The 26416-nt window shown below is 39.6% G+C and overlaps 3 protein-coding genes across 4 annotated transcripts; all 3 read right to left on the reverse strand.

Annotated features, from left to right (window-relative positions):
• Positions 1-1945: 1945 nt before the first annotated feature.
• On the reverse strand, positions 1946-13364 carry snx27b (sorting nexin 27b). Of its 2 annotated transcripts, none has more exons than XM_041045354.1 (13): positions 12941-13364; positions 9293-9524; positions 8759-8951; positions 8496-8560; positions 8298-8402; positions 8108-8186; positions 6702-6865; positions 6527-6616; positions 5860-6009; positions 5644-5772; positions 4951-5010; positions 4806-4854; positions 1946-4666 (listed from the first exon to the last, which is right to left on the reverse strand). In XM_041045354.1, the coding sequence occupies exons 1-13, from the start codon at positions 13270-13272 to the stop codon at positions 4599-4601; spliced, it is 1716 nt and encodes a 571-aa protein (XP_040901288.1). In that variant the 5' UTR covers positions 13273-13364; the 3' UTR covers positions 1946-4598. The 2 variants fall into 2 exon arrangements, with proteins under 2 accessions (XP_040901288.1, XP_040901289.1); XM_041045355.1 differs by having other exon boundaries at positions 4792-4854.
• A 244-nt stretch (positions 13365-13608) lies between these two features.
• Positions 13609-15080, reverse strand: LOC121186490 (ictacalcin-like). Its single transcript, XM_041045238.1, has 3 exons — positions 14931-15080; positions 14252-14391; positions 13609-14138 (listed from the first exon to the last, which is right to left on the reverse strand). The coding sequence occupies exons 2-3, from the start codon at positions 14384-14386 to the stop codon at positions 14013-14015; spliced, it is 261 nt and encodes an 86-aa protein (XP_040901172.1). The 5' UTR covers positions 14387-14391; positions 14931-15080; the 3' UTR covers positions 13609-14012.
• A 3357-nt stretch (positions 15081-18437) lies between these two features.
• Positions 18438-20097, reverse strand: LOC121186489 (ictacalcin-like). Its single transcript, XM_041045237.1, has 3 exons — positions 19966-20097; positions 18923-19059; positions 18438-18809 (listed from the first exon to the last, which is right to left on the reverse strand). The coding sequence occupies exons 2-3, from the start codon at positions 19052-19054 to the stop codon at positions 18678-18680; spliced, it is 264 nt and encodes an 87-aa protein (XP_040901171.1). The 5' UTR covers positions 19055-19059; positions 19966-20097; the 3' UTR covers positions 18438-18677.
• Positions 20098-26416: the final 6319 nt, after the last annotated feature.

A 26416-nucleotide genomic window follows, 5' to 3' on the forward strand; every position in this document is an offset into this window, starting at 1 on the left:
GAAAGGAGATGGAGAGGATGCAGAATGAAAGCGAATACAGAAAGAACAAAGGTGGTTGCATGGTTGAGGGAAACAGGGAAGGGAGGAAAATGTGCTGAGGAAGCCGATAGGGACCAATAAAGTTTTTAACTGATTGCTCATTAATGAGAGAGGGAGAGGAGGAAGGAGAGAGGAGGGGAGGGGGAGGATGGGGAGGAATGAATCCTCCCTCCTCCTCCTCTGGGATGCAGCTGCTTTTAAACTGTACTTAGACCAGCATTTAGGGGTGACTGGACATATATTCTAAATTGGCAGAGGGTGTCTTTATCACAATTTATGAGCTGGATCTTGGCAAACATTTCCATGTCAAATGATTGACTATGATATAATGCAAACACTTTATGATGATTGAATTTGGCTAATTTGTGTCTTGGCGCAGCTGTACTCAAACCTTCAGCCCTGAGGCTTTTAATCTGGCTTTTAAACTTTTTCATCATAAGTACAGTATGCGCCGGCAGGTTAGCTCATTATTGGAGCAACTCAGTATGCATATCAATGTCATACTGTATTCCGTTTGTGTGTAGTACTGGTGGGGCTGCTGAGGATGCAGTACAGCACAGGTAATAAATCTAGATACTCTCCTCCTCCAGAAACTCAGTCGTCCACCTGCTCTGTGTAGATCATGCAGAGCTGTTCGTTGAGAGGAGAAGCAAACCGGATCACACAAAGAGAACACCAGAGTGGGATGCAGAAAACATGTCTTTGGTATCAAGGGGCCACCGCAATGTGTGGCTGCAGTTGTCGCACAAATTTGCACACACATCCACAGACACACAGTGTGCAGCGTGAACAGAAACCCACTCACACACACCAAATGGCAAAGTAAAGACCCTGCTGCAGACCTGATGCAGTGACCACGCATGCCAGCTCTCCAGTTCTCACACACACATTTCACCGTTCACTTACGCTGCTGCTTGTGCAGTGCTGTCACTTCTGCATTATCTCTGCTCATGTGGAAAAAGCAAAAGAGAGTGAGACTATAGAAGAAGAGAGAGTAATAACCGAAACGATGTGCTGTATTTTAATAGAGTTTAATCAACTAAAGAATTGTCAAAGAACAACTGCAATAAAAAAAGGCTATGAAAACATACTAATACAATATTTATGTGGTTTACTCACTCATTACTGGCCTGTCAGGCAGAAGGAGTAGAAACATCCCAGACAGACTGCCCGTCATAGGTTTTCCACGATCACAGTCTGCATGTTTTTGCAATGTAGGAGGAAACTGTAGAAAGTCCATTAGTCAGGGAGAATACAGCACATAACATACAGGGTATAAAAAGTGAGACAACAATGGCAGTAACTGAGTCAATGCAATGCTCTTTATATTCCACATCTCTAAATTTGAATTTTGTGATCTCAAATCCTCAGGTTTTGTTTCTATTTTTTATGTTGTGTTGTTTTTGCATTTAAATATGCTTGAACCTACACATAAGCTTCTTCCCTTCATGTAACGAAGGTTCGGTATGAAACTGATCAAAACTGAAGTCTGATCAAATGTTTCTCACAAGAGGTCTTGGCTTTTCAAAATTCAGATGTCTCAGGATTATATCCCACACCACCAACAGTCAATACCTATTAATTACTGGGTGCAGACACTCGATGCAGGTCAATATAAAAAGGCTATTTCAATGCCTGTTGGGTAATTGTCTCCCAGATCTCATTAAAAGACGCTGAAGCTGGGGAGAGAAGAGGAAGGCAATGAGAGGAAGAAAGGAAACAGGCACAAGGGGAGAGTGGGAAAACGAGTGTAAAATCATCTTTACAGGATAAATCTCACTCAGCTCACTGGGGGGGCTCGTGTGTAGCGTCCGCATTTTGGCAGTCAGCTCCCACATACTGTAGTTGTCTCGGGCTCTAACACACAATGTTAACTCTGAAACCAAAACACCAAAAACCTTGAATCAATAAATCGGTTTATTTAAAAGAATATGTTACAATTTATTACAGTAAGCGACGTAACCAAACACTTTGTCTTAAATTTTACATTTTTCAACATGTCAAAAGAACCTGCAGGTTGTTAATCTCTCTGCTCTTCTTGGCGTGTCCCTTTGAAAACCAAACCATGTCAGGTGAAAAACTTAACAACAGAGATACTGAATTTAACTTAGTTTCTTCTTCATAAATAATGCAAGTGACTCTTGACTTTAGTCAGAATGAGGGAGAGAAGGAGAAAGAGGTGAGCCAAAGAGAGCACACACTTCAAGGTGGGCAGATCAGACAATGTCAGACAATCGACTGTTCCGGACATGGTTCGGTAAACAGACAAGAATCCTGGGAAATGCGTTCGGCCTTTATAATGGTGCATTCAATCTCTCAATTCAAGCCTCAACACATTCAATTAAACCTCTTTTACACACCCACTGAGGTTTGTTGCAGCTCATTCATCATCCAGCATGGCTTTTTAGTACAGCACCATCAACATCACAAGCACTCTTAGAGCCACCGATGCCAATCTATGACTTTTTACTTGCAGATAACAATGTTCTCATTACGAGCCAAATATGAGCTAATGCAGGGCGATAATTGAATTTTCTCATTTACTGACATTCAGTGACTTCAAATTGTGAGCACATACAGTAATAAATGATCACATGATAAATGTCATCATTTTACAAATTTCTGTTGATCATCTTAATAACTCTAATTAATCTCTAACTAATTTTCAATTAAAAACAGTTAGAAAATGAGTTGTTTTGCACGTATGAAGTATGGCCCCATGTAATGTTTAACAGTGAAACAAAAGGTCTTTGCTTTGACCATAAATTTGATGATTTTTACATGTAATTTTGCATAAACGAACCATGATATACAGTTTATTGATTTTGTTAAATATCCTTAATATTATCAGGATAACGATTTCAACCATATGACCCAGCCTTCATCAAAGGGCTCACTTCATAAAAGCTAGTAGCAAGCGAACATGTAATATCTGCAGGATCAAGTAAATCATATAGAGTGTCATGTTAATGATGTAATTAATGACTGAAGTCAGTATGGCTTCATCAGATAATTATGTTATGCCTTATTACATTATAATTATTATCATTATTAAAATATTCTAAATATTACAACAGTAACCGGGCTTATTTGGAGGAACAGGTTATCACGTTACACTGCAGTTAAGTGATCAGTTGCTACAAAGCCTTTAGTGAATGTGCGCAGTGATCTTGACGTTGACGGAGAGTGCAAGCTGCTCTTTTTGCTCAGAAATCCTTGTCCCACTTATCCTGAATCTGGAGCGCATGACTGGTTTAACAGCACTGGAACATACCAGCTACAGAGATAAATAGTGCTGTGTGGAAAGGCCATTTGAATTACAGGCCTATTATAAATCCTGTGGGAGCTCTCAGACACAAAGTAATCACCTCCAACCAGAATGCAGGTAGAAAGAGGAGGACCCCTGCTGTTTTGTCTGAGTAATACACACTAAATATAATGTACTACACTGTCACCTGACTGGCCAGTGCTCTGCAGCATTGCTGCCCTACAATAGCCTCAAAACATTTCCAGGAAGAGTTAACATAATATTATAAATACATAAAAGTTTAATGCATGGCTCTGCACACCGCACGCACCATTTGATAATGCAATGCATTATCATACCGTAGTCAGTCAGAAATTAATGTAAGCAAAACAAGACCTGGCTTATTCCAGTATAATGCCCGCTATCTGCTTCTTAGCTCACACTTCCCACACCTGGACATTGTTAATACTGTTGGATAAAGTGCAAAATGTGTAAAGTTTATCGTGTTCCTGCTCATATGTTAAACCATCACAGCTGTTTGCTATGTGCACCCAAATCTCCAGGAAAAAAAAAGTGTTTAACCTTCCTACATAATATCTGCTTTCTCTCTCCTTTCTCTCATTTGCCACATTACAAAGTTAACAGTTTTATAAATGCAGATTTAGCGCCAAACACGTGAAAATTTATGTATGTGAAATGATTCAGCTGTGACTTACATTCTGAGGGCCTAATTGTGATTGGCCCCATGCTTTCTAGGGCCCCCAGCACGCATTGCTAAAGAAGACACTGCTACTCTAATCTATAAATTAAGAAGCCAGGTGTCTCCCTGTGGTCCACCCTCAGTATTGCTGATCCTTGTTTCAACAGGTTTCAACTTCCCTTCTTAGTCCACCATGATTTCCTCATTAGATCCCACCTCCTTGTCCAGGTAGGACTACAAAGGAGGCTCAGAACCTCCTTATCTGCATGTCACATTCCACTTCAAGTCCCTGCTAATTAGAAAAAAGGCTTGCATGTCTCTGTGACTTCAAGTCTGTAGACATCCTCATTTCTTTTTGACAAAGCTCGGCTTAATGCAAGATTACAATGTGCTAGATTCACAAGTTCCTGGTTCATGTGTGTATAGCATTTTTATGCTTCTGTTGATTTGTTCATTTGCAGATGTTTGTTGGTTTGCATGTAACAAGGGTAGTTTCTCAGGTTGTAGCTGACGGAGTGTAAATGATGACCGTGTAGTTAATAGCTGAGTGTTGCTGGGTGTGGGGCTGGATGAGGGCCAAAACTGAGCGGAGTCGATGAAGACGGTATGTAGTTAAGAGGTAACAATCTCCCTTCCTAGGTGCCTCCATCCCTTCTGTGCCTCAGCAGCTGGAAAATATTCTGCACAGACAGAGCAATCAGGACAACAGAAAAACCGAGACACACAAAGTCAGAGTCAGAAAACATAGCAAATCACCCACGCTATTGCTGGGTCATACACTGGACAGAGGCAGGCAAAGCCTTACCTTGCCACACATACCATCTTTACTGCAGTTCTTGTTGTCCTTGTCTGTGGCCTCCTCTTCCACCTGTACACACAGACACACAGCAGCAATGAGTAAAGCACACAAGTAAATGGCTTTTAATAGAGTAGGTTAACCAGTAAGTAAGTAGATGGCCCTTACCTCCTTCCTCCACTTCAGCTCACAGAAGACTCTCTCGAAGCACTCATGCATGTAGTTAAACTGAACATTGGCAAACGAAAAGAGAGAAACATTGATATGGATTCAAAAAGACAAACAAGATCAGTTTTACATATTTTCCTTTAAAGGAGTAATTCAACATTTTGGGAAATTTGTTACTTGCTTTCTGGTGGAGAGACAGATAAGACGATCAATAGGTCACAGTCAGCAGCTGGTTAGCTTAGCACAAATACTGGAAACAAGGGGAAACAAGGTGCTAGCTTGCCTCTGTCACTACACTATTTCTTGGCTGGGACCATTTAAGTCCTGGGGACTCTCTGTAGAGAACAAACAAGAATATTTCCCAAAATGTCAAACTATTCTTCTAAATTACAGGAGTAGGAATTAAAATGCTGTATATCCAGAATCTTTTAAAGAATAAAAAGTTGTTTGCAAGCAATGTTTTCACAGTAACAGTCAGATAAACGGTCTATTATGGTCATTATTTTATAAAACTGAACAAATGACACTTTGAACAGCGAGAGTACCCAAAATGAAAATAAATTTCCTTCACGTTACCAAATTTTATGTTCCCCCATGAATTACAGTAAAAAAAAATCATGTTTTTCATTACTGTATGAGCCCTGTTTTCACTAGAATACTTCACATGTGTAATAACGTTTGTGTGATACTCACATAAGGTGTAAATATCTTGACCCAACGTGGTTTCTTTTCTCCCCGTGCATATTCGAAGCAGAAGGCCATGCCCTCTTCATCTGTGTCCCACCTCTGCATCTCCCCCCAGTCAAATGCAATCACTTGGTTCTGCAATAACATTGAGGCTTTATTACACTCCATTGTACATACAAACTACGTAAAATTAAGTCACACTATAAAAACAGTTGCCCTTGCCTCGAGAGTCCCTTCCTCGGTGCAGGCATGTAGCTTGAAGTGGTCAATGCTGATGGCTGTGATAACGTGGCCTTTACGTCGGGAGTCGCAGGAACAGTGGGGGAATATGATCTCATTGTAGCCCTCGCAGCCCCTCAACAAACTCAGATACTAAGAGAGAAAGAGGCAGAGGACAAAAGAGACAGATAGTGTTTTTATTATATACTGCAAGCTGTAGCTCTGCAGCTGACTGAAGTTTAGATGCAGGATGCACTTTCTGATGTTTAATTGTAATTAATCTTTACGGCCATAAAGCAGAGTACAGTCATATGCCACAGTAATTCTTTGCCGCCTAACTGCTCTCAGTATATGGTGTGAGCATATACCTGCTGGGAAGGTTTAATCACTCTTAAATGAGGGTAATTTATTTCTGTTTTCAGACAGAAGAGAACTCACTCACTTTCTCTATGCACATTTTCCGAGCAAGGATTATTGTCTGTGCCACTCCAGTCAAACCCACACTCTCGCTGTTAGACTACCTCCACCCCCTGAGGACTCTGCACCTTTTCCACTTTGTTATATCACTCACAGTGAAGAACAGGTAGGTGAGGAGGGATGACATAAGACACAGTGAACTACAACGAGTAACTATCTGTCTGTGTGGTTTGTGGCCATGCAGGAGACTGACCATGGACATCTTCTTCTGCTCTGCCAACTTTTGCAGCTGGTAGGACTTTTGTTCTGCTTTGATGAATCCTTTTTTCACATCATCCACAGCCTGCAAAGACAGGATCAAATAAGGGAAACACATGAAAAACACATACATACATATACCACAAAGAAAGACAGACATACGCACATACCTGGTGAAAGAAATAGTTGACAGCAAGCTGGTTGTCATTGAGCAAAATCTCTTCTTCTGTGGTGAAGAGCCACTTGCGCAGGGTGAGGCAGGTTCCTGGGATGGCTGAAGTATAGTTCTGTACATACAGTTTGTGGGGGAACTCGTTGGGGGCAAGCTTACGCACTGAGGAAGAAAGGGAGAGAAAAAGAGAAGGAGGGAGAGAATGAGATACCATTCTCATGTGGTGAAGTGAGCAAAATTAACAGCAAAATACACATATAGCTCTATAAAAAGCATGTGTTGTAAGAATGTGATATTTTTGTATTGTTTTCAATGCATGTGTTTAAGACAAGAAATCTGTTACCTGCATGTACAAACAGGCCAAAGATATGAGGTTTAAATGTAATGTAATGTTTACCAGAGGCAGTATTCTCAGTACTTCCTTATACCAATCACCCATTGAAGGGGTGTCTTCAGAAATCCAGAATTTAAGAATACTCTTTCTTGCTATATATTTAAGTATTCCAATCAGTTAAGCATTGTGGTTGTTCCTCTCACTGTCCACTTTAGCTGCCAAAACACACTGAAGAGGCGACAGCTCCAAGTCATATTCAATCAAGGGAAGAACCTCCATCTTTCACTTCTCTCCAAAATTTTTGGATGTTTGCATATTTCCAGGAATATATGTGCATACGTGGCAATTTCTGAATTGCACTGAATACATTTAGGAGAGCTTAGACCAAGCTTGCCTCTTAATGATGGTGTACAAGGGAGCCTTTGCAATATTTTAAATTGTGCCTCTGTATCAGTATTACAGCTCATAATAGTAAACCAATAACCGATGCCCAAATATTTTCTTCTATCTGACATTCTATAATCAATCTGCCACTGCTCGTGGATGTGATCCATAGAATAAATAAAATTTAAACCAAAGGTTTCATAAACATAAGAAAGATAAAAAAAACAGTTACTGTACTGCTGCTTCTGTCTTTGCAGCAACAGACAGAGAACATAGTTAACGGAGAATAAATTCAGTGGTGCTGCATGGGCTGGAGGCTGAAAATAGCCACTTGTGATATAGTGCCATTTAGTTTGTTTTTTTGTAAATCAAACATATATATGTAACACAGTGGCTTGGAGGACTGAGAACCAGTACAAGTAACATTTAAGGAAATACATCTTCAAAGACACAGGTATTTATTTTAGATTGTTTTTGAAAGGGGTGGATATGGAAGAGTAACTCATACAAAAACTTGCAAATTCTCTTCCTTTCTGTGGAAAAAACTCCTAAGTTGACACTGGCAACTGAAGCCGTTGTGTGATTTGTGCTGTACTTTGGCAAAGATGGAAAACATTTTCAGTGTGGAAAAACGCACGAGCATACAAACAAACTCATGCTTCAGTTACTTATATGTTCTTACTCACCGAAGGTGTGGTTGATGACCTCAAACAGGGCAAAGTAGCTGGCTGTTACACTGTCCATCCCTAATTTCATTACTACAGCCTGAGAGAGAGAGACAGAGACAGAATGAGAGATGCTGAAAACGAGAAACAGACTGAGTAAAAGATATAGTGACTATAATAAGGGGATATACAGGCCTGTGTATATGTTTACCTGGTAGACCTGGTCTGTAGTAGAGTTTTTGCGAACTCTGACAGTGAGCGTGGTTTTATCGGGCATGGCTATTCTCAGCTCCACATCTGACACGCCATTATAGTTCTAGTTCATGAGAAGGAGAGACAAACTGTAGAGTGAGTCACGGGCAGGCAGAGGACCACAAAACCAGACACAAATAGACTTTTTTCATTTTACCTCATCTGATTCAGACAGGAACTCCTGCATGATGTCACTTTCTCCGATTACCCGTACAGAGCACACTGCAGATAAAACACACATAATATTATAACACAAACGCTTTAGATGTATGTGAAATAACAGAGTTTATACAATGACATAAACTGTGCATTTATGAACTTTGGAGTGGATAATATTTCTCCCTGAGTTGCTCTATTAACTTTTCAAACCCCAGAAATTATTATGCTGGTTACTTAATTCTTGAGAACTTTTTCCCTCACCTTTCTCCAAGTATTCCTCCAGGCCTCTACGTCGTGCATCCAGCTGCTGCTCCGACAGGGAAAAAGGCCATTTCCCAGGCAGCTTGGGGAATGTAAAGTTGGAAAACTCCCTCTTAAGGTTTTGATGTAGGATCACAAACTCCCGGTAACGCTTGGAGCACAGCTGCCTGCCTGCCATGTACACATTATATACCTGGAAGGAGAGAGTGTGGATTGAGGAAGGCAAAGACAATGAAGAAAATGAATACCCCAAAGAAATTACACAGCCAGAGTTAAAGTCAATTGGTTTTCTAATTAAAATATCTTACTACCACAAAAAAGATTATCTATAGTACTTAGTTGGAAGATTAGTCTGATCACAGGCCTAGATAAAGAGTCACTAAAGACACTTTAAAGTTGTGGATTCTGTAGTCAGACCTATGTTAGCATCTGATAATAAAGCTAATCATGATTTTCTGCTTTTCATCAATTTCAATTTCATCAATTTATGCTTCCAAATAAGCCGTCTATGTATTCATCCACAAGTGTACCCACCACAAACTTTTCCTGGTTAAGCTCAGTGTGTTTGTAGCTAGGCACAGAGATGGGGACAGCCTGCTTGTCTGAGTAGTCGTAGCACGACTGAGCTGAACCATCATCCCCGGGGTCCAAGCAGTCGGCCTCCTGGGGTGGGACGGGCAGCACAGCCAGCACAAGCTCCCTCTCTCCGGCTCGGATCAGGTCCACCACCTGCTTATGGGTCGCTCCTTCTACATTCACTCCATTTCTATCAAATGGAGAAAAAGAGATGCAGATGTAAGGATTATATACTGTAATGAATCTTATTTAATCTTCCTAATGTTAGTTAAAACATTAAATTTTTGATAAGAGTACGACTTACATTATATGTGTCTATGGCACATTTGAGGCAGCAGTAATACATCAGTGACACACAGCCAACAACAATGAAAAATTGATATGTTTCACAAAGGTAGCATTTATACTCGGCTGTTATTTTCAGACACTTACAATCCGTCATCATTTTGAATTGTAAGCTTATCTCAAGGAGCAAGGTCGAGGACTGAATTTTGATTTTCTTAGCACAATGGACTGTGAAAATTACAGACAGCCTCTGTTTATGCATGCAGAGAGACAGAGGCTTTGTCCTCAAAATCACTCTGGGGCTCACATCTACCCCCTCAGGAATAAGACCTTTGGTTTGTGGCATTAGTACAACTGAACATGAGCAACACTGGGTGTGTGCACTTTGGCAGCTGTGTGTCAGAGGCACAGCAGTGTTGATAACAGTGCTGCAGCAACCTGACCTATAGTTAACTTTACTCAAAAACAGCCACAGCATCCCTTCTAACAGCTCTCAGCATCACCTCTAGCTGTTTCTGACATTTTTTAAAACTAATTTCAATGTTACGGATAGGCTGGCAAATAAAGGCGGTATTTAAACCATGCCAGAATGAGATTCAGTAAATTAAATTATTCTGGACTTTACATTTTGTGCTAATGTAATCGATTTTTGAAATTTAATCAATAGCTTGCAAATGTTAGCTTGAATACAAGAGCTGACCAAACTTCTATTTGCACATTTTTCAAAGACCACAAAAACCAGCAGTGCCCCAAATATTATTTGCATAACCTGAATACAACCCAGTCGATACTTTGGAGGAAATCTTAATTGAAATTTGTGTGGCGTACAGTCAATTTAGTCAAAGTCAAAGCTCTGATCTTCTAATACAATGGCTTCCGCTATTAAACTCACTAAACTCCACACCCCCAGATTTTTGTCATTTTCAAACTTGTAGTCTTCAACCCCAACAGCAGCTGAGTCAAGTGACATCACATGAGGCAACTGATCACACTTCACACAGCTTTTTCACATATGCAGTAGTATTTAGTAAGACCTGAAAATGGACTTTGAAGTGTAAAATCAGCAGAATTCCCCTTTAGGTATACATTACTTAGGACATATATTTCTCTCATAAAATTCCCCAACCATCCCTGGTATATAACTGGATGCAGCTAGGAAAGTTGCTGTCTCAAGCATAACATCCAACTGTCCACAGGAACATAGACTAACAGGACAGGAAATGCTTCAGCTAGAACTAGTGACTGACAGCTGATCAGCCATTACTGTCAGCCATTACGTTATGGTATGGCTTACATTGGTAAGGTGATAGAGGGATAAAGCTCAGTGGACACAAACTCTCTAATACCTAATCACACAGTGGCAAGAAGCAGCTATGCATGAATATGCAATCAAGCCAATGGAGACAATCTGAGCCAGGGCCCATATAGCAAAGCCTGAACTAGTGTTGGTGAGGAAAGATGATTGTGTAGATAAAAATATGCAAAGACAAACAGGAGAGACATGGAGCACATAAAAACCTTCCAGGTGCTGTAGAAGAAACAGCAAAAATCTCCCACAAACACAAAACACAGACTAAGCATTTTCACCGCTCTTTCATTGTAGCAGCTTTATGACTATATTATTAGCATGTGATGTAGCAGCCTTTGCACCTGCACTATCAGCACTACTGAGTGTAATAAACAGCTTTAAAGAGACATTTTCCTCTGTGTGTGACAGTCAGTTTGTCTGTCATTACAATACAAGGTAATAATTGATTCATCCGTTTACATTGCTGCTGAAGAGTTCAGTGTTTTCGATTTTGTACTACAAACAAGCACACTTACTTACTTACTTACAAATACACATGCACAAGCAAAGATGCCCACATACATACTCTCAATCAAAAGGCTAAATCTGTCAAAATACTATACACCACACACTTCAAAGAGATATGTGTAATGTAATGTTATACATTACATCCATTACAGATCACATAAATACACTGTGCCTTTATCACGCAGCAGGAGGCTGAAAACAGTTGTCTACCACTATAGATTATTCTGGATCAAAGGCTGAGAAGCATGAGCTGTTTGTAAATGTGCAAAGAAGTATTGATTGCATCGAGAATAGCAGAGGCTGTATAGCACTGCAGCCAGTCTGCAGGCACTCCACTGTGTGTATACTTACTTATTGTGTACATACTATGTCCTGACAGGGAGGCTGAAAGGCTCCAGTGCACCAAAGCCGAATCTTCAGCTGAATACAACTATGATGGGTAAAGATCTAGCCATATTTGGGCCTGTCTTATCCACCGCATGGGAGGCACAGTTGATGAGACAGTCCCAAATGAGGCCAGTAAAGCACTACTAGTAAAAGTGTACACAGGCCGCACAAGCTATGGGCGATATTGATCAAAATAGATAATAGAGGGAAGAAATAAAGGACCTGGAAAGATTTCCTTTGTATACAATAAACAAAAGTGTACATTCTGTACATAAATCCACATGTTTGCACAAAAGCACACGGAAATAATGGGGTCAACAAACTGCCAGGTTACTGCAGACCATCCATTAAAAAAGCAGTGTGCAAAAGCCAGCCAATGAGAGAGTGGATTTTGGAGCGTGAAGCCAATCACAGCTGAACTGAAGGCATCCCTCCCTTTCTGCATCATATTATTCCACACACAGACACACTGAAGCTCCAGTACTGATGCTGTGCTGTATGCTGTGTGTTGCTCTCCATAGCAACAGAGCCCAACATCAGCAAACCATCTCCATGCATACTAAGATGCCAGTGAGGACAGCCATCCTACATGCAGAACACACACACAGCAGTGCTCACTGATAGTCACATCAAAGCCACGTGTGGTTAATTTACCAAATTCCGTGATGCTGATGACAATGATTTGGCTTGCTTTAACCTTTTTGATTAGTGTAAGCAATGCAAGGTATGCCGGATGCAGAAATATTAAACACTGCATCTGTTTAGGATGATGTGAATGTGTACAAGGGATGACTTGAGAATATTTGGCATGCTGTGGATGAGAGGAATAGGTTTCAGTGTGACGGGAATTCCTAATGATCGTTGGATCTTTTCTCTCTGACACACACAGACACCTCTTTCATGAGGATGAACGGCTATTCTACCCTGCAAGAGGACCAGCGCTGTGGTGCATGAACAGGCTTTTTGGTGGCCATCACTGGACCCACTAGAGAGAGAGAGTGAATCATGCTCACAGGTCCAGCTTGCAGTGGTTTTCGCGGACAATCATTCTGAGATTAAAGAGTTATGTGTGGGTTACTTATTATGCTTTTGGTTAAGCTAAGGCGGTAGCCACTTACACCTCAAGAATCCGGTCCCCTTTCGAAATGCCGGCTCTGTCGGCGGCACCTCCCGGTAGAACAGCACTAACATGCTGCAGTGGAGCGTACAGTTCTCCGTTAATGCTCCGTAGTTGTCCTCCTTCACTAACTTGTCCCCGAACATTGAAGCCATAGCCCGAGTCAGACTTCACTATCCGAACAAGCCGTGGGCCTGAGGTAACGGTGGCTGCGGTCTGGCAGCTGCCGCCGGTGCCCGGTGTAACGTTACCGCCACCGGAGCCGTTACGAGAGGAAGGGTGAGGCAACGGAGGGACCGATGAACAAATTCCTTGTCCCTCCACGTCCGCCATTATTCTACGCAATTAGTATCATCCACCCCGATACAGCTAACATTAAATATCCTACAAACATTAGCTGGTGGTAGCAGGCTAATCAGCTTGGCTAGCTCGCTGACCGAGATAACCCGGAAAAAAGCGATAGAGTCCGATGATACACGAGACCGCCCGAGGATGCGTTCCATGTGGGTCACTTTAGACCCTTTTTTTTTTTGAGTGTGGATAGGCGAGTTCCTGGGTAGGCAACATCAGATCCGACCGTGACCCAGTGGTGCCCAGCCTGTGCGTCAGGAATCTCAGGGGTTACGAAGGAGACAGACACAAGACAGAAAAACATAACTGTTCTCTCATTTAGCCTTTGTTTTATTGTTAAACAGTGGATTGTTTCACCTATTCAGATATCTTAAAATCATTTAAATGGAACAAATAAAGAAGGTTGTCTGTGACGACAGAGTATAACAGCATAGCAGAGAACAGCATAATATAGCAGTTAGAAATTAAAGAAGGAAAAATCACAGCTCATGTCCACACGCAATAACCTGAGATAATGAGATATGAGCAGGTTTTTTTTTTTTTGAATCACAAGAGAAAAGGTTGGGAACCACTCTGATTGCAAAGGGATAGGGACTGGAAACAATACATCTGGATGAATATTTTGTAGACTGCAATACTGGTGCAAATTGAAGCACTCAGCATTTTCAGTTTGTACAAATTTAATAAGGCAAGAAAGTTGTGAAGAAATGTGGCCAAAGTGTCTATTCCTTGTGGAAGATCACGGTAAGGGCAGTCACAAAAGTGACGTATTCCTTGAAATCAACAACGCCATCCTTGTCGTTATCCAGGTCGCTGAAGAAACTCTCCACTGCGGCTTTGTCTGGGGCCTAAAAAAAGGACAGGATGAGGAGTTGTAGTTGTAGATATTAAAAAGCTTAAAAAATATGGCAGAGGCATTCACAGCCCTGTGTTACATAGGTGCTACATCTAGTCTACTTACTCCTCCCACAGGAAGCTCATTATGGAGCAGTTCAGTGAGTTCTGCCTTGGTCAGAGTGGTTTTGTCTCCTTCTTTTCCAGCATATTTGTCGAAGGTAGCCATGAGTATTGCCATTGCATGCGGGATCCCTGACATGTTGGCTGGAACAAGAAAATATTGTTGATAGTGTATGCCAGTGTTTATTTCTATACTTCATAATTCATTTGACATGAGTGTGAAGATGATGCTTCATGCTACATTTAAGCATGTGGAATGGTTTAACAGCTTGTTAAGATTCAATCAGAATGTCTCTGCCCAACACTTTACCTCATATATTTCATGAAAGGAATCTGATTCAGTGCAGACAAAAACTGTCCTCACTCACTAATTTTGAGTTCCTCTCAGATTTTCCATACTATTTTTTTTTTAAAAACAACTTTGAAAAGGTTTCTTATGGTATCTAGATGGAAACCCCGGTCGCTTCAATTTAATGAATTCCCACCAATTTCAATATAACAACTTAAGGTTAACATACTGTCGACTGACATTATCCTACTCAAACCCAGCGCTCCACATAACACACAAACCACAACCAGAAGCTTCATGCATCTCATGCCACATGATGTTACAGTATCGAGTATTGAGATAAAGTAAATGCAAAAATGATTTGTCTAACATCTAAAAACATATTTCCACTTACCAAAGTTTGAAGATTTGAAAATTTGAGTTGAAAATTTCTGCAGATCTGCAGGGTGGAAGAGAGGGATTTGAGAAGAGCACACAGACACGAACCTTTTTAAACAGTGGTTAAGACAACATCTTTCAAAGTCCCACCCCTCTTTTTGTCATTTTTCAAATTTTTCTCTCTTTTCTGTCACGACAGTAACACTTAGAAGATGTCAAAATGTTAATGTTGGAATGCACCCTTTCTTGAAATTCCTGTCACATAAACCTCTTGTCATACCAGTGGAACCACTATGGGAAAGCACCAAGTCATATTTTGCATATATATGCCAAAGTTGTATGACAAGTTGTGTAGACTGACAGGGTGCAATAAAGGGATTAGAGAAGAGAGCATGGACACAAACTTTTTTAAACAGTGGTGAGTGCAGCATATTTCCAAGCCCCCACCCCGCTTTCTGTCTTCTTTCTAATTTTTCTTTCTTTCTTGCCTCCAGTAACACTTAGATAGTGTCAAAAATGTTGATGCTGGAATGCACTCTTTCTTGCAATTCCTGTCACTTAAACCTCATTTCACAACAGCGAGACCAGTGTGGGAAAACTACAAGCCATGTTTTCATATAAAGATGCACATGAAAATAGGTGAATGTCATGTCATGTTGTAGGGAATGGTTGTCGATGCAATCTCCTTTCAGTCAACGTGAAAGGGGAAAATAAAATCCTCCAGAAACATGGATGACCAGAGGGAAATCCAGGGCTTAGCCCTGAAATCTTTGAATGAGTCTATTGACCCACACTAATGGAAAAATATTACAATATAAATAAGTGGTACCAATATATATTTCTATATTTCTTCCCCCTTTATGTTTGTAAATGGTGAGGACAAAACATCAGAAACACCTCTCATTATGATGCATTCCAGTTCAATAGCTCTGCAAACCACAACCTCAATAATGAACATGTAGTTAAATCAACACATCTCTGACAAGTTCAATATAAACTGAACATATCATCTTTACAAAGGTAAAAATTATGGCTGAGCTGTTGAACTGGTTTGTATTCTTCAACTGCGCTGTGACAGCTGCAAGCCAAGAACAATTCTTGGTTTTCTTCTGACTCACCTCTCACTCATGCTTACTATATGCTAAATGAGCACATCCAGTATGTTATTCTTCTCCTTTAAAAACATTTGGTAAATATTATACATCAGCTTTATTTTATTTTATTTTATGGTTCATTGATTTTAGCTGCAAGACCACAGGCAAATACATTTGCATGGGCACTTTAGAGTGAAAAACCTGAACACAAGGGGGCAGTATTGGAAAGACTATGTTTACAAAAGAGCATCTGTATGTGAATGACTAAATGCTGAGTATAGTGTGAACACAGTACATTTTTTTTATTGAAATCTACGTGAACATGTGCGTGAAGATTACTTCAAGATATGATGTCATTTTTCTCGAAACAGAATGAGCTACTTATAAGGTTTGGAAACGTATTTTACACATAATTCATGTCATCAGAAAGTTGTGAAGCAGTGTGGCCGAAGTGTTTATTTCTTGTGGCAGAGCATGGTGAAGGCAGTTACAAAAGTGACATACATTGAGATCAACAACGCCATCCTTGTTGTTATCCAGCATACTGAAGAAATTCTCCACTGTGACTTTGTCTGAGGCCTAAAAAAGAAGGACAGGAGGAGGAGTTGTAGTTGTAGATATTAAAAAGCTTCAGAAATATGTCAATGAGGCATTCACAGCTCTGTGTTGCAAGGGTGCTACATCTAGTCTACTTACTCCTCCCACAGGAAGCTCATTATGGAGCAGTTCAGTGAGTTCTGCCTTAGAGTGCTTTGTCTCCTTCTTTTCCAGGTTCAGTAAAAACTGAACATTATTATCTTTGCAAAGGAAGAAATTACGGTTGAGCTGTTGTACTGGATTGCATTTGATTTTACAGGTGTGTCAAATAATAGGTAGCCACTGAGTGTGCATGAAACTCATTCAAGTCTGTAATCTAACTGAACTGGCATTTTGTTTAATTTCATTGCAGTGAAATACTTCAGGTGGTGAGCCTTGGTCAAATGAAATAATAAATTCAGTAAGAAAAATCTGTATATTAAATATATATATATATATATATATATATATTATAAATTAACAGCAAACAGAACAAAATGCTACGCCCTATCTGGAACAAAGATTCCAACCACTTTATGTTTAAAATAAGAGCTAATACATGAGCTGTTACAATCTGCTGCCTTTGTTTCAGGGTTATGGTCTGTCATGGCCCACCGGGGCACTTAATGTAGCTGAAACCTTGTTAACAAAATTTGTTTCATCTATGTTTTTCCTGCTCCATTAAGTGCCCCGGTGGGCCATGACAGACCATAACCCTGAAACAAACTCACCTAAATGGAATGTGGTTGTTTTTAATGTTATCAGTTCACCTGTGCTTTTTCTGCTATGACAAGTTGTATTGATAGTAATTCAGTTTAATAATGATAATTTATTTATCTAATTCCAGGCAGTATGGAACCATTTGCTTTCTTTGCGTTTTAGCAAATAATGAAACTATCATGTGGAGTCTGCTTTGCGCTCTGTCCTAGATGGAAACTTGAAAGTGACATAATACAAGCTCGTGTTCAGAAGGTAGGAGGCTGGGGTGGAGGTCATTAAGGCCTATGGGTTAATCCACACATGGCTGCTGTTTTGCCCTTCAACTGCAATGTGAGAGGTTTAGGGCAAAGGGCAACTCTTGTTTTGTTTTGTTTTGTTTTTTGATTCACCTGTCATTCATGTTTTACACTAAATTGATTCCAGCTGCAAGACCACAGGGAAATACATTTGCATGGACACTTTAGAGCAGAGGTCTCAAACCTGTTCCACAAAGGGCCATGTGGCTGCTGGTTTTTGTTCCAACCAATCAAGAGCACAGAGTTTGACAACTGTCTGTCAATCAACTGTCTGAAGATTGAGATCAGTTGATGGCGTGCTGCTGCTTGGTTGGAACAAAAACCTGCAGCCACATGGCCCTTTGTGGAACAGGTTTGAGACCTCTGGTTTAGAGTGAAAAACCTGAACACAGGGGGGCAGTATTGGAAAGACTATGTTTACAAAAGAGCATAGTGAGTATAGTGTGAACACAGTACGTTTTTTTTTAAATTGAAGTCTACATGAGCATGTGTGTGAAGATTACTTCAAGATGTGATGTAATTTTTCTGGAAAGAAAATGAGCTACTTATAAGGTTTGGAAAAGTATTTTACACATGATTCATGACAGCGACTTTAAGCTGTTTGCGTTTCCTGAGTGTCATTTCCTGTTCTGTGTGTAAGACATCCAAACTGTGACATAATAGTGTAAGTTTAACTATGAAATGGGTCCATGAATAATGAGCTAAGGGACTGTCACTTAGCTTAATGTGTTACATTAAAAGACAATTAAAGGCAGTTCTGCCCCGAATACGTGCAGTGGGGAGTATCAGGCTCCTGAGTTTGCACAATGTTGTATTTCACTCAGAAGAAAACAAAAATTTTTTTTTCATGTGACATAATTTATTTCATTTCTTTATTAGCCAGTTGTGACATTCAAAATTAGTGATATGCACTCATAGTCAGCACATTTCAAGTCCCTCAAGCCTATTGTATGTAACAACATGTCTGTGATTAATGTGTTTGTATATTTAACCAAATTTTCTTTCTTAGGACTTTTGATAATGACAAGTTTATAGATGTGACTGTGATACTGGTGCAAGATGGAGCACTCAGCATCTTCATTTAGCGCACTCATGAAAGACCATGGTGAGGGCAGCTACAAAAGTGGCATACTCCTTGAAATCAACGACGCCACTCTTGTCGTTATCCAGGTCGCTGAAGAATTGCTCCACTGTGGCTTTGTCTGGGATCTATAAAAAGAAGGTGGAGGAATTGTAGTTGTAGATATTATAAAGCTTCAGAAATATGGCAACGAGGCATTCACAGTTCTGTGTTACAAGGGTGCTACATCTTATCTACTTACTTGTCCCCCAAAAAACTCATTACGGAGCAGATCAGTGAGTTCTGACTTGGTCAGAGTCTTTGCGTCTCCTTCTTTTCCAGCATATTTGTTGAAGGTAGCCATGAGCACTTCCATTGCCTTTAGGAGTGACATGTTGGCTGGAACAAGAAAATATTGTTGATAGTGTATCCCAGCATTTATTTCTATACTTATTCATTTGACATGAGTGTGAGGATAATGCTTCATGCTACATTTAAGCATGTGGAATGGACCCTACAGCTTTGGAACGCCCAATGAAACTACTGGAAGGGGCTGAACAGCTTTTAATTCATTTTACAAACTGATTCAGTGCAGACTAAAAGGAATGTTTTCCTTTTCTCAGAGTTGTGCTGTTTTCTTTCTCGTGCCAATCTTTACTCTGTCGTTCAGGAGAAAAAAAAATTCTAGTCTAGACCACTAGACCACTATATATGATCAAGTATGGGTGGTGAAACAAGGAAGAAAATAGGTCACTTGGACTTTTTTTTCTAAAACTATTCAAGTGTTGCCTCCGAGCATAGTCTGCTCACCAGCTCACTTCACTGGTCATTTCTTCTCAACACATCTGGCTCAGCGTGACTGAGGACAGTCTTGTGAGGACAATCTTGTCCTCACTTGCTAATTTTGAGTCCCTCTGAGTTTTCCTGTCTAACTGCATGACTGCAGATCTTTTTAAACAACTTTGAAAAAGTTTTGTAGCGAATAAATGGAAATCTAGGTAGCGTACATTTACTGAATTCACACCAATTTCAGTACAGTAACTTAAAATTATAACTCTTTGAACAATATTACTATATTATTTGTTTTACATACGACATACTGTAGATTGACAACATCCTACTCAGATTTGGCACTCTACACAAAACAGAAACCACACCCAGAAGCTCTTTCATGCACCTCAGGCCGTATAATGCTACATGTTGGGCATCATCTATTTGGATAATTCTCTGCAAATAAACAAACAAATCAAAAACAAAAACAAACTCTGCATTTCAAATAGAATTTTGAAACATATTTCTACTTACCAGAGTTGTATGAAAAGTTGTGTAGTTCAAGAGGGTGGAAGAGAGGGATTTGAAAGGAGAGCACAGACACAAACCTTTTAAACAGAGTTCGACACACCCTTTTTCCAAGCTCCCACCCATCTTCCTCTCTTTTTTTCCTCATTTTTCTTTCTCTTCACTTCCAAATTGTCAATGCTGGAATTTGCTCTTTCTGGCTTTTCAAATCACATGAGAGAGCATCTGAGCGCTTTTGCTATCTGTGGCCATGTACAGTTTAGGGTAAAAGCTATGTTTCCAACCAGAAGAATAACTTTTTACACTTAATGATGCAGTGCATTGAATTAAGTACTCAACAGAACATACATTAACTTGATGTAGCACCACCTCCGCACTGTATCATAGCACTGGGGGACACAGGGGCTTTCTAGATCAGTGCAAGACAGATAACTGATATTTATAAATTTGATAACTTCAAAAGAAACGTTTCAAGAGTGTGAAAAGTCTTGTTTTTCTTTGGTTGCACATCAGGTATTCAGAGCACAATTTTCAAAGTGAGGTCATCTAATGGATAGTAAGTTAGTAAAAAGAAAACTAGCGTGTAAATAGAAAATGCCAACTTAATGAAAGAAATCTATCCTTTAGTTTCCATTTTTTTCAACTAATAATTTGTGAATTTGGTCTTATATTTTTTTCAATTTGATTTAGATCTCTATGCATTTCTATTTATATTATGTGTTCCACTGATGTTTGTATTTCTTGTTTAAGTTTAGGTCACTTTCGTTCATAAAGCCCAAATAATAAATCAGTGCGCACTTTCTGTTCTTAATCTCTGGAGGACTCTTCTTGTATATTTATGCATTTATACATTTATGAAGCAGTTTACTTTTGCTACAACTTATATTTTACTGTCATAATATCTGTACTTTTATTTTTAAGTAATATTTTGAAGGCAGAATTTTTTACCTATGATGCATATTGTTTCAACCACTGACAACATTTTTTTTTACTAACATTGCATCAAACAGTGAGCTTTACTGAGTTTCTGTTCAAGTCAAAATAGAACCACAAATGTTCAAGCAAACCAAATATATGTACATTTATAGGACTCTTATCACGTAGAATTTAATCTACTACTCCATTTAGTCAACTAGTTGGCTTTGTGACTCACTGGCTTCGTGACTGTTTTGTCGAAAACAACAAGTACAGAAAACTAAAGCCTTAAGGCTTTTTTATTTTTACTAAGAGTCTCAACAACCACAACTTGCCGTTGCACTCACACGTTGCAACTGTGGGGTGTTGATAATATCACAACGTGAGTTGTGGTTGTGTACTGGAATGTCTGATGATCAGAGTGAAGGGCTGGCTTTGATTAGACAGAGATACCAGTCCATGCAGTGAGAGGAAGACAATAAGAGAGGGTAGGCGGGGGCAGGAGACATTATGATTCATTGGCAGAGAATGTTAGCTGGCACAAAATGCAATTTAAATTAACCATTTAGTGAAAAGCTGATACTGTTCTCCCTACACACACACACACACACACACACACACACACACACACACACACACACACACACACACACACACACACACACACACACACACACACACACACACACACACACACAAACATCTAGAGAAATATATCTGTATAAACGTGTATATAAACACATTAGGAACTGTGCAGTAGAATGATACAGAGAAGTTGTGTTTTGTGAGTTCCTATGGTGAAACACAGCTGCTTGTGGTGGAGTCCCTGTGGATTGTCAAGTTAATTAGAAGGGCAGTACAAAGTCTCAAACATCTACTAAACCTACTTTGGGAATGATACTCAACCAAACTGTGTCCTAACTGTACTATAATTATCAGTTAAGTTGTGAATGGCAAACAGCCCTGACACAAAACACACAGTAAGTTTCATCCACTGTGCCATATGCTTTACAGTCAGCTCAAACAATTAGCAGGAATGCACCAGAAAGACTGCATTAAATTATCTGTTTTCACTGAAGATACTGCTTTGACGTTTTTAGCCACTTTCTGTCTGTCAGTCAGTCTGGTGGTCCCCCACTTTGATCCAGACTGAAATGAACAACTGAAACACATCCACTGGATGGATTGCCACAAACATTTGTGGAGACATTCAGCCATTAAAAGTAGGAGTAAAAGTTTTACACTAACAAGTTACTAAAATCTACTTTCTTGTGGGCAAAAATACAGTGTGACATACTAATGCTTGTGCAAGGGCAGAGCTCTCTGTTTTTGGCAAAACAGGCAGCTGTTGTGTACTGTGAGCTCTCTGCCTCTCTGTTGGTAACAGCCCAAAAAAACTTTCCACTACAACCCAGTGGTTGGATGTGTGTGTATGTGTGTGCAAATATGTGTTTGTTTACCCTGAAAAAAGGCTTTCACAGAGGAAAGAACTAAATTACATTATGAAGCACTGGTTCCAGCTGCTATAAATCAATAAAGAAAAAGAAAAAAGAAAGAAGGTCTATAATTTTTCTAGCTTTTCTTCTTTCTGTCTTGGTCATCATACTTTCCCCACCCTTTACACAGTTTTCCTTCTCAGCGGTCTTTTGGTTAAAAATGCACAGAAAATACAAAGTTATGCAGTGTGGACATGATATGAATAAATCATTCACTTCCCACTTGATTTCTGTGAATCACAGAACATATGCAATCAATTGATGAAGTAAAAAAAAAAGCCTCTAGTCATCAAGCAGTTCAACTTGCGCAACAGTGTTATAGTCCTGTTGATTTCGTTATAGTTTATGATGGTTTGGCTGAATGATAGATCAAAACTGGAGCTTAGTTCTCTTGGCAGTTTTGTGATTTTAGCAAAAATAATGCTGTTACTACCACGCAGCTTGGTTTACTATGAGTTACCATTGGGCACCAGGAAACATGAGACCTTCAGTTTATAACACAATGGAATCCAAGTTTACTCAGTTCATCTTTCTCTCCATTTCGTTCTTTCTTTGTCCTTTAATGATCTCTGGTTTCAACCACATTGTTTCTGTGTTTCGTCAGTTTACATTAATACTGCTTGTGCTGAATCTGTTACTGACAATATGCTCTTGCTGATAATTGTACTTTTTGCAATATATTATCAAATGATAACTTTATTTTTACATGTGCAGGTATAGTAATTTCCTCCTTGTATATTCATGAACTCACACATATCCCACAGCAAAAAGTCCAGCTCCAACAAAACACTATTCATAAAAAGTAACCTCTGCTGCCAGCACTCTGCTCTGGCTGTAGCTGTTGAGTTTTTGTTGAGTATTTTAGGAGCTTTAAATTGCTCCAAACCCCACTGCCTGTTTGTGGGTGTTAATTACAAAAGGATATCTATCTGTCCTGCATGCATTTATTGGTGTTTTGCTGGATGCAGTAACAGGATTTTACTGTACAAGCAAGATTTCTGTTTTTTTGTCACGTCAAATGTATCTGTGACTAATCAGTTCTGCAAGCACTCAATGTAGCCACCTGTATAGCCTCCTGTAAAGGAGGAAGTGATCACACCTGGATAGGGTGTGGTCAGAAGATCCCTATGGTGGGAACTTCTGACAGAAGGAGGGGCTCAACTGAATTAGGCAAACTGCCTTTGTCTGTCCTCTGAAAAATGCCAAACCTCTTACTGCTGCAGAGTAACTTAATTCTTCAAAGGTGGATTTTGGGTGGAGTCTCATCAGTGGTTAGAGGAGAAGAGCGACATAATTTTCATCCATGTGTTCAGTACCAACACAGCTTTGTGACACGCTTTAGCGGCACAAAGACAGGAAGCAGGGGGACGTTTACTGAAACTTTGTGGAGTAGAATAGACATTAGAGTTAATTTATGATTACACTTCTTTTTGCTATAACATTGTTTCTGGAGCCAGTAATTTAGGTTCAGCGCAGACCACTTATTAACTTAATTTGACACAATGGGTTCACATAAAATATGTTAAATATGCTGAATCTGGAGGAGGCTTCATGTTGCTAAGTCCCTATATCTTTCAGTTTTAAATCAAAATATTACATTTTAACTGCTGGCAGATAATCACTTTGATGCTTTACCTGGCACTAAGCATTAAGGAGAATGCAGAGGGAGCCAGTGTTTAAAACCCATGGGTGAGTTTTGGCTGTGACTTTGATTCAGGAAGTGGTGAGGGGAAGAACGTCTGAAGGTCCTTCCCCAGAAAAAAATTATAGTAACATCACTGAATCACATTTCCTCCAGTGTTACATAACATTCAGTGATTATGCAGAGTCTGTAAACACGAACCTTTGATTTTTTTTCACCCATTCTGTTTGGCCAACCACAAACAGTAAGTACATGAAAATGTCAAACTTGTAACAAACTCAGTGTCACTTTAAAACGGCTCCACTTATGTGACACTAAATGCTCATGTAAACCCCCACAAACTGCTCTGACTGTGCAGCTGATTTCTAACTAAGACACTATATTATTCTTTCTATCACGGTCTAACCTGTCCTGTCTTGAAGGAGCTTGCAGTGAGGTACGGTTACTCCCCATGGGTGTTGGCACAAGTGTAAGCCTCCATGAAGGTTATAATTGCCAACCCCTTCTTTCAACACGTATACAGACACATACATTCCTCACTCATCCATTCACTCCACCCACAACACCACGCCCCATTTTTATCTTTTTATCTATTTTAAATAGATATATTTACTTCTAATTAAACACATTATTGGCACATTAACCTGACTTGTCTTTCTTCCTTGCCACATGTATTCAGTTGGTTTGTGAAAATAATACATTAATTTCTTCATCTTAATGCCTGCATCAGCCCCTTTAGACAGACTATAGTGACTTAAGACTTTGTGGTGTGGATGAACCCACTTAAATTCATGAAAAATGTTATTTAACAAAGACATTTCCACCGTTTGAACCTAACATTTCTCCCTTGAGCAGAGTAAGTGCGCCTCTGAAACCTTCGAAGTTATCAGTTGCGAAAAGTGAACCTAAGTGATTCTGTCAAAGAATTTTTTTCATTAATGCATGGACAACATACAGTTTCTATGGCAACATGGCCAGCTCTGACTCTTTTGTGTGATCCTCTTTGTTATGGGTGTGCCCTCTGTGCTTTGCTCATAATAAGTACTATGCAATAAAGCCACTCTGTGTTGAAGGCTTAAGAAATTCATCGTGTTTCAAAAGAGAATCTTTCTGTTTGAAAAGGAAACTGGCTTTACTTCATAGTTTTGTTTTAAATTAAAATGCATGATGGCCGAACATTCTCCGCCTTGTTTGTAGCCTTCATGCTGAGTGACATGTCACAAATGTGTCACAATAAATAAGATACTTTCCTGCCGTTAAAGTGATATTGAAAAAAAACAGAGTATCTTCTGTAGAACTGGCAGTTAGATTTCCTGGTAGCTTAGGAACAATACACTGTAGGTGTAACCGTTCTGTCTCAGCAAGAGAGTAAACAGGTTCCCTCCCTTCTTGGTTATTTGTTTTAATGCCAGCTGTGTGTTGGTTGCATTTAAGGCAAACTCATGAAATGTATGTACTGCGTAAAACTGTCAATCTCATATTGTTTATGTCACATTTAAATTTTAAAGCTCAACTTAAATGAAATACAAGGGACGAAAGAGAGAGGGGGCAGCCGGAGAGTTACACCTCAGCTTATTTACAAAGGACTTCTTGAGGGGTTGAGAATTTCCTCATTTATTTTAGATGAGACAGAAGAGAAGACAGAAAGTTAGCTTTAATTCTTACTTTTCTTTTGATGTATAAACATGATGGCTGAACTTTTTACATGTCTAATACCAAGTGCTGACTGGAGAGAGCTCTCGAGCTTCAGAGCAGGTGTTTTCTGTTTGTTCAGTCTGAACTGAATGGCAGGTGCTGCTTTCAAACAAATTGATGCAAATACAGGCACAGAAAAGTGGTTTCATACAAACAGATGGGAAGAAAGACAGAAGGTTGATTCTACCACACATGCAGTGCTTCATATGAACAGGTAAAGAAGCACACAGCACATTAAACGTTGTATTTTTATTCATTCTCAAACACTATTGAAGGAGCATAATGTTGAAAACTCTCCGTCACAGTTCCTGTCCATTCTCCCCATGGCCTTGTCAAAGTCAGCTGCGCTGACAATATGCACTTTAGCCTGGAAGACACATTCCTCTTTGTTTAACTTCCTATCACCGTCAGCGTACTCCGAAAACAAGTCCACGATATTTTTAATGGTCTGTTCCATACTAGCCATGATTGTAACTGGAGAAAAAGACTGATGTTGGTTTTTAGTAATAAAAGGTTAATGTTTTTAAAATGTACAGAATGACAACAAAGTACATTTAGCCAAGATTGTTGCAGGCAATAAATGAAATCTCAGTTTTCATGTCACAAAAATTTTCAAACTACATTTGAAAACAGAATAAATTCCACAAGCAAAATCAGCTCAATTATTTCTAACGTCACAAAGAATATCTATTTCAAGAACTATTTGGAA

This window comes from Toxotes jaculatrix, chromosome 8 (assembly GCF_017976425.1).
Source record: "Toxotes jaculatrix isolate fToxJac2 chromosome 8, fToxJac2.pri, whole genome shotgun sequence".
NCBI classification, from domain to species: domain Eukaryota; kingdom Metazoa; phylum Chordata; class Actinopteri; family Toxotidae; genus Toxotes; species Toxotes jaculatrix.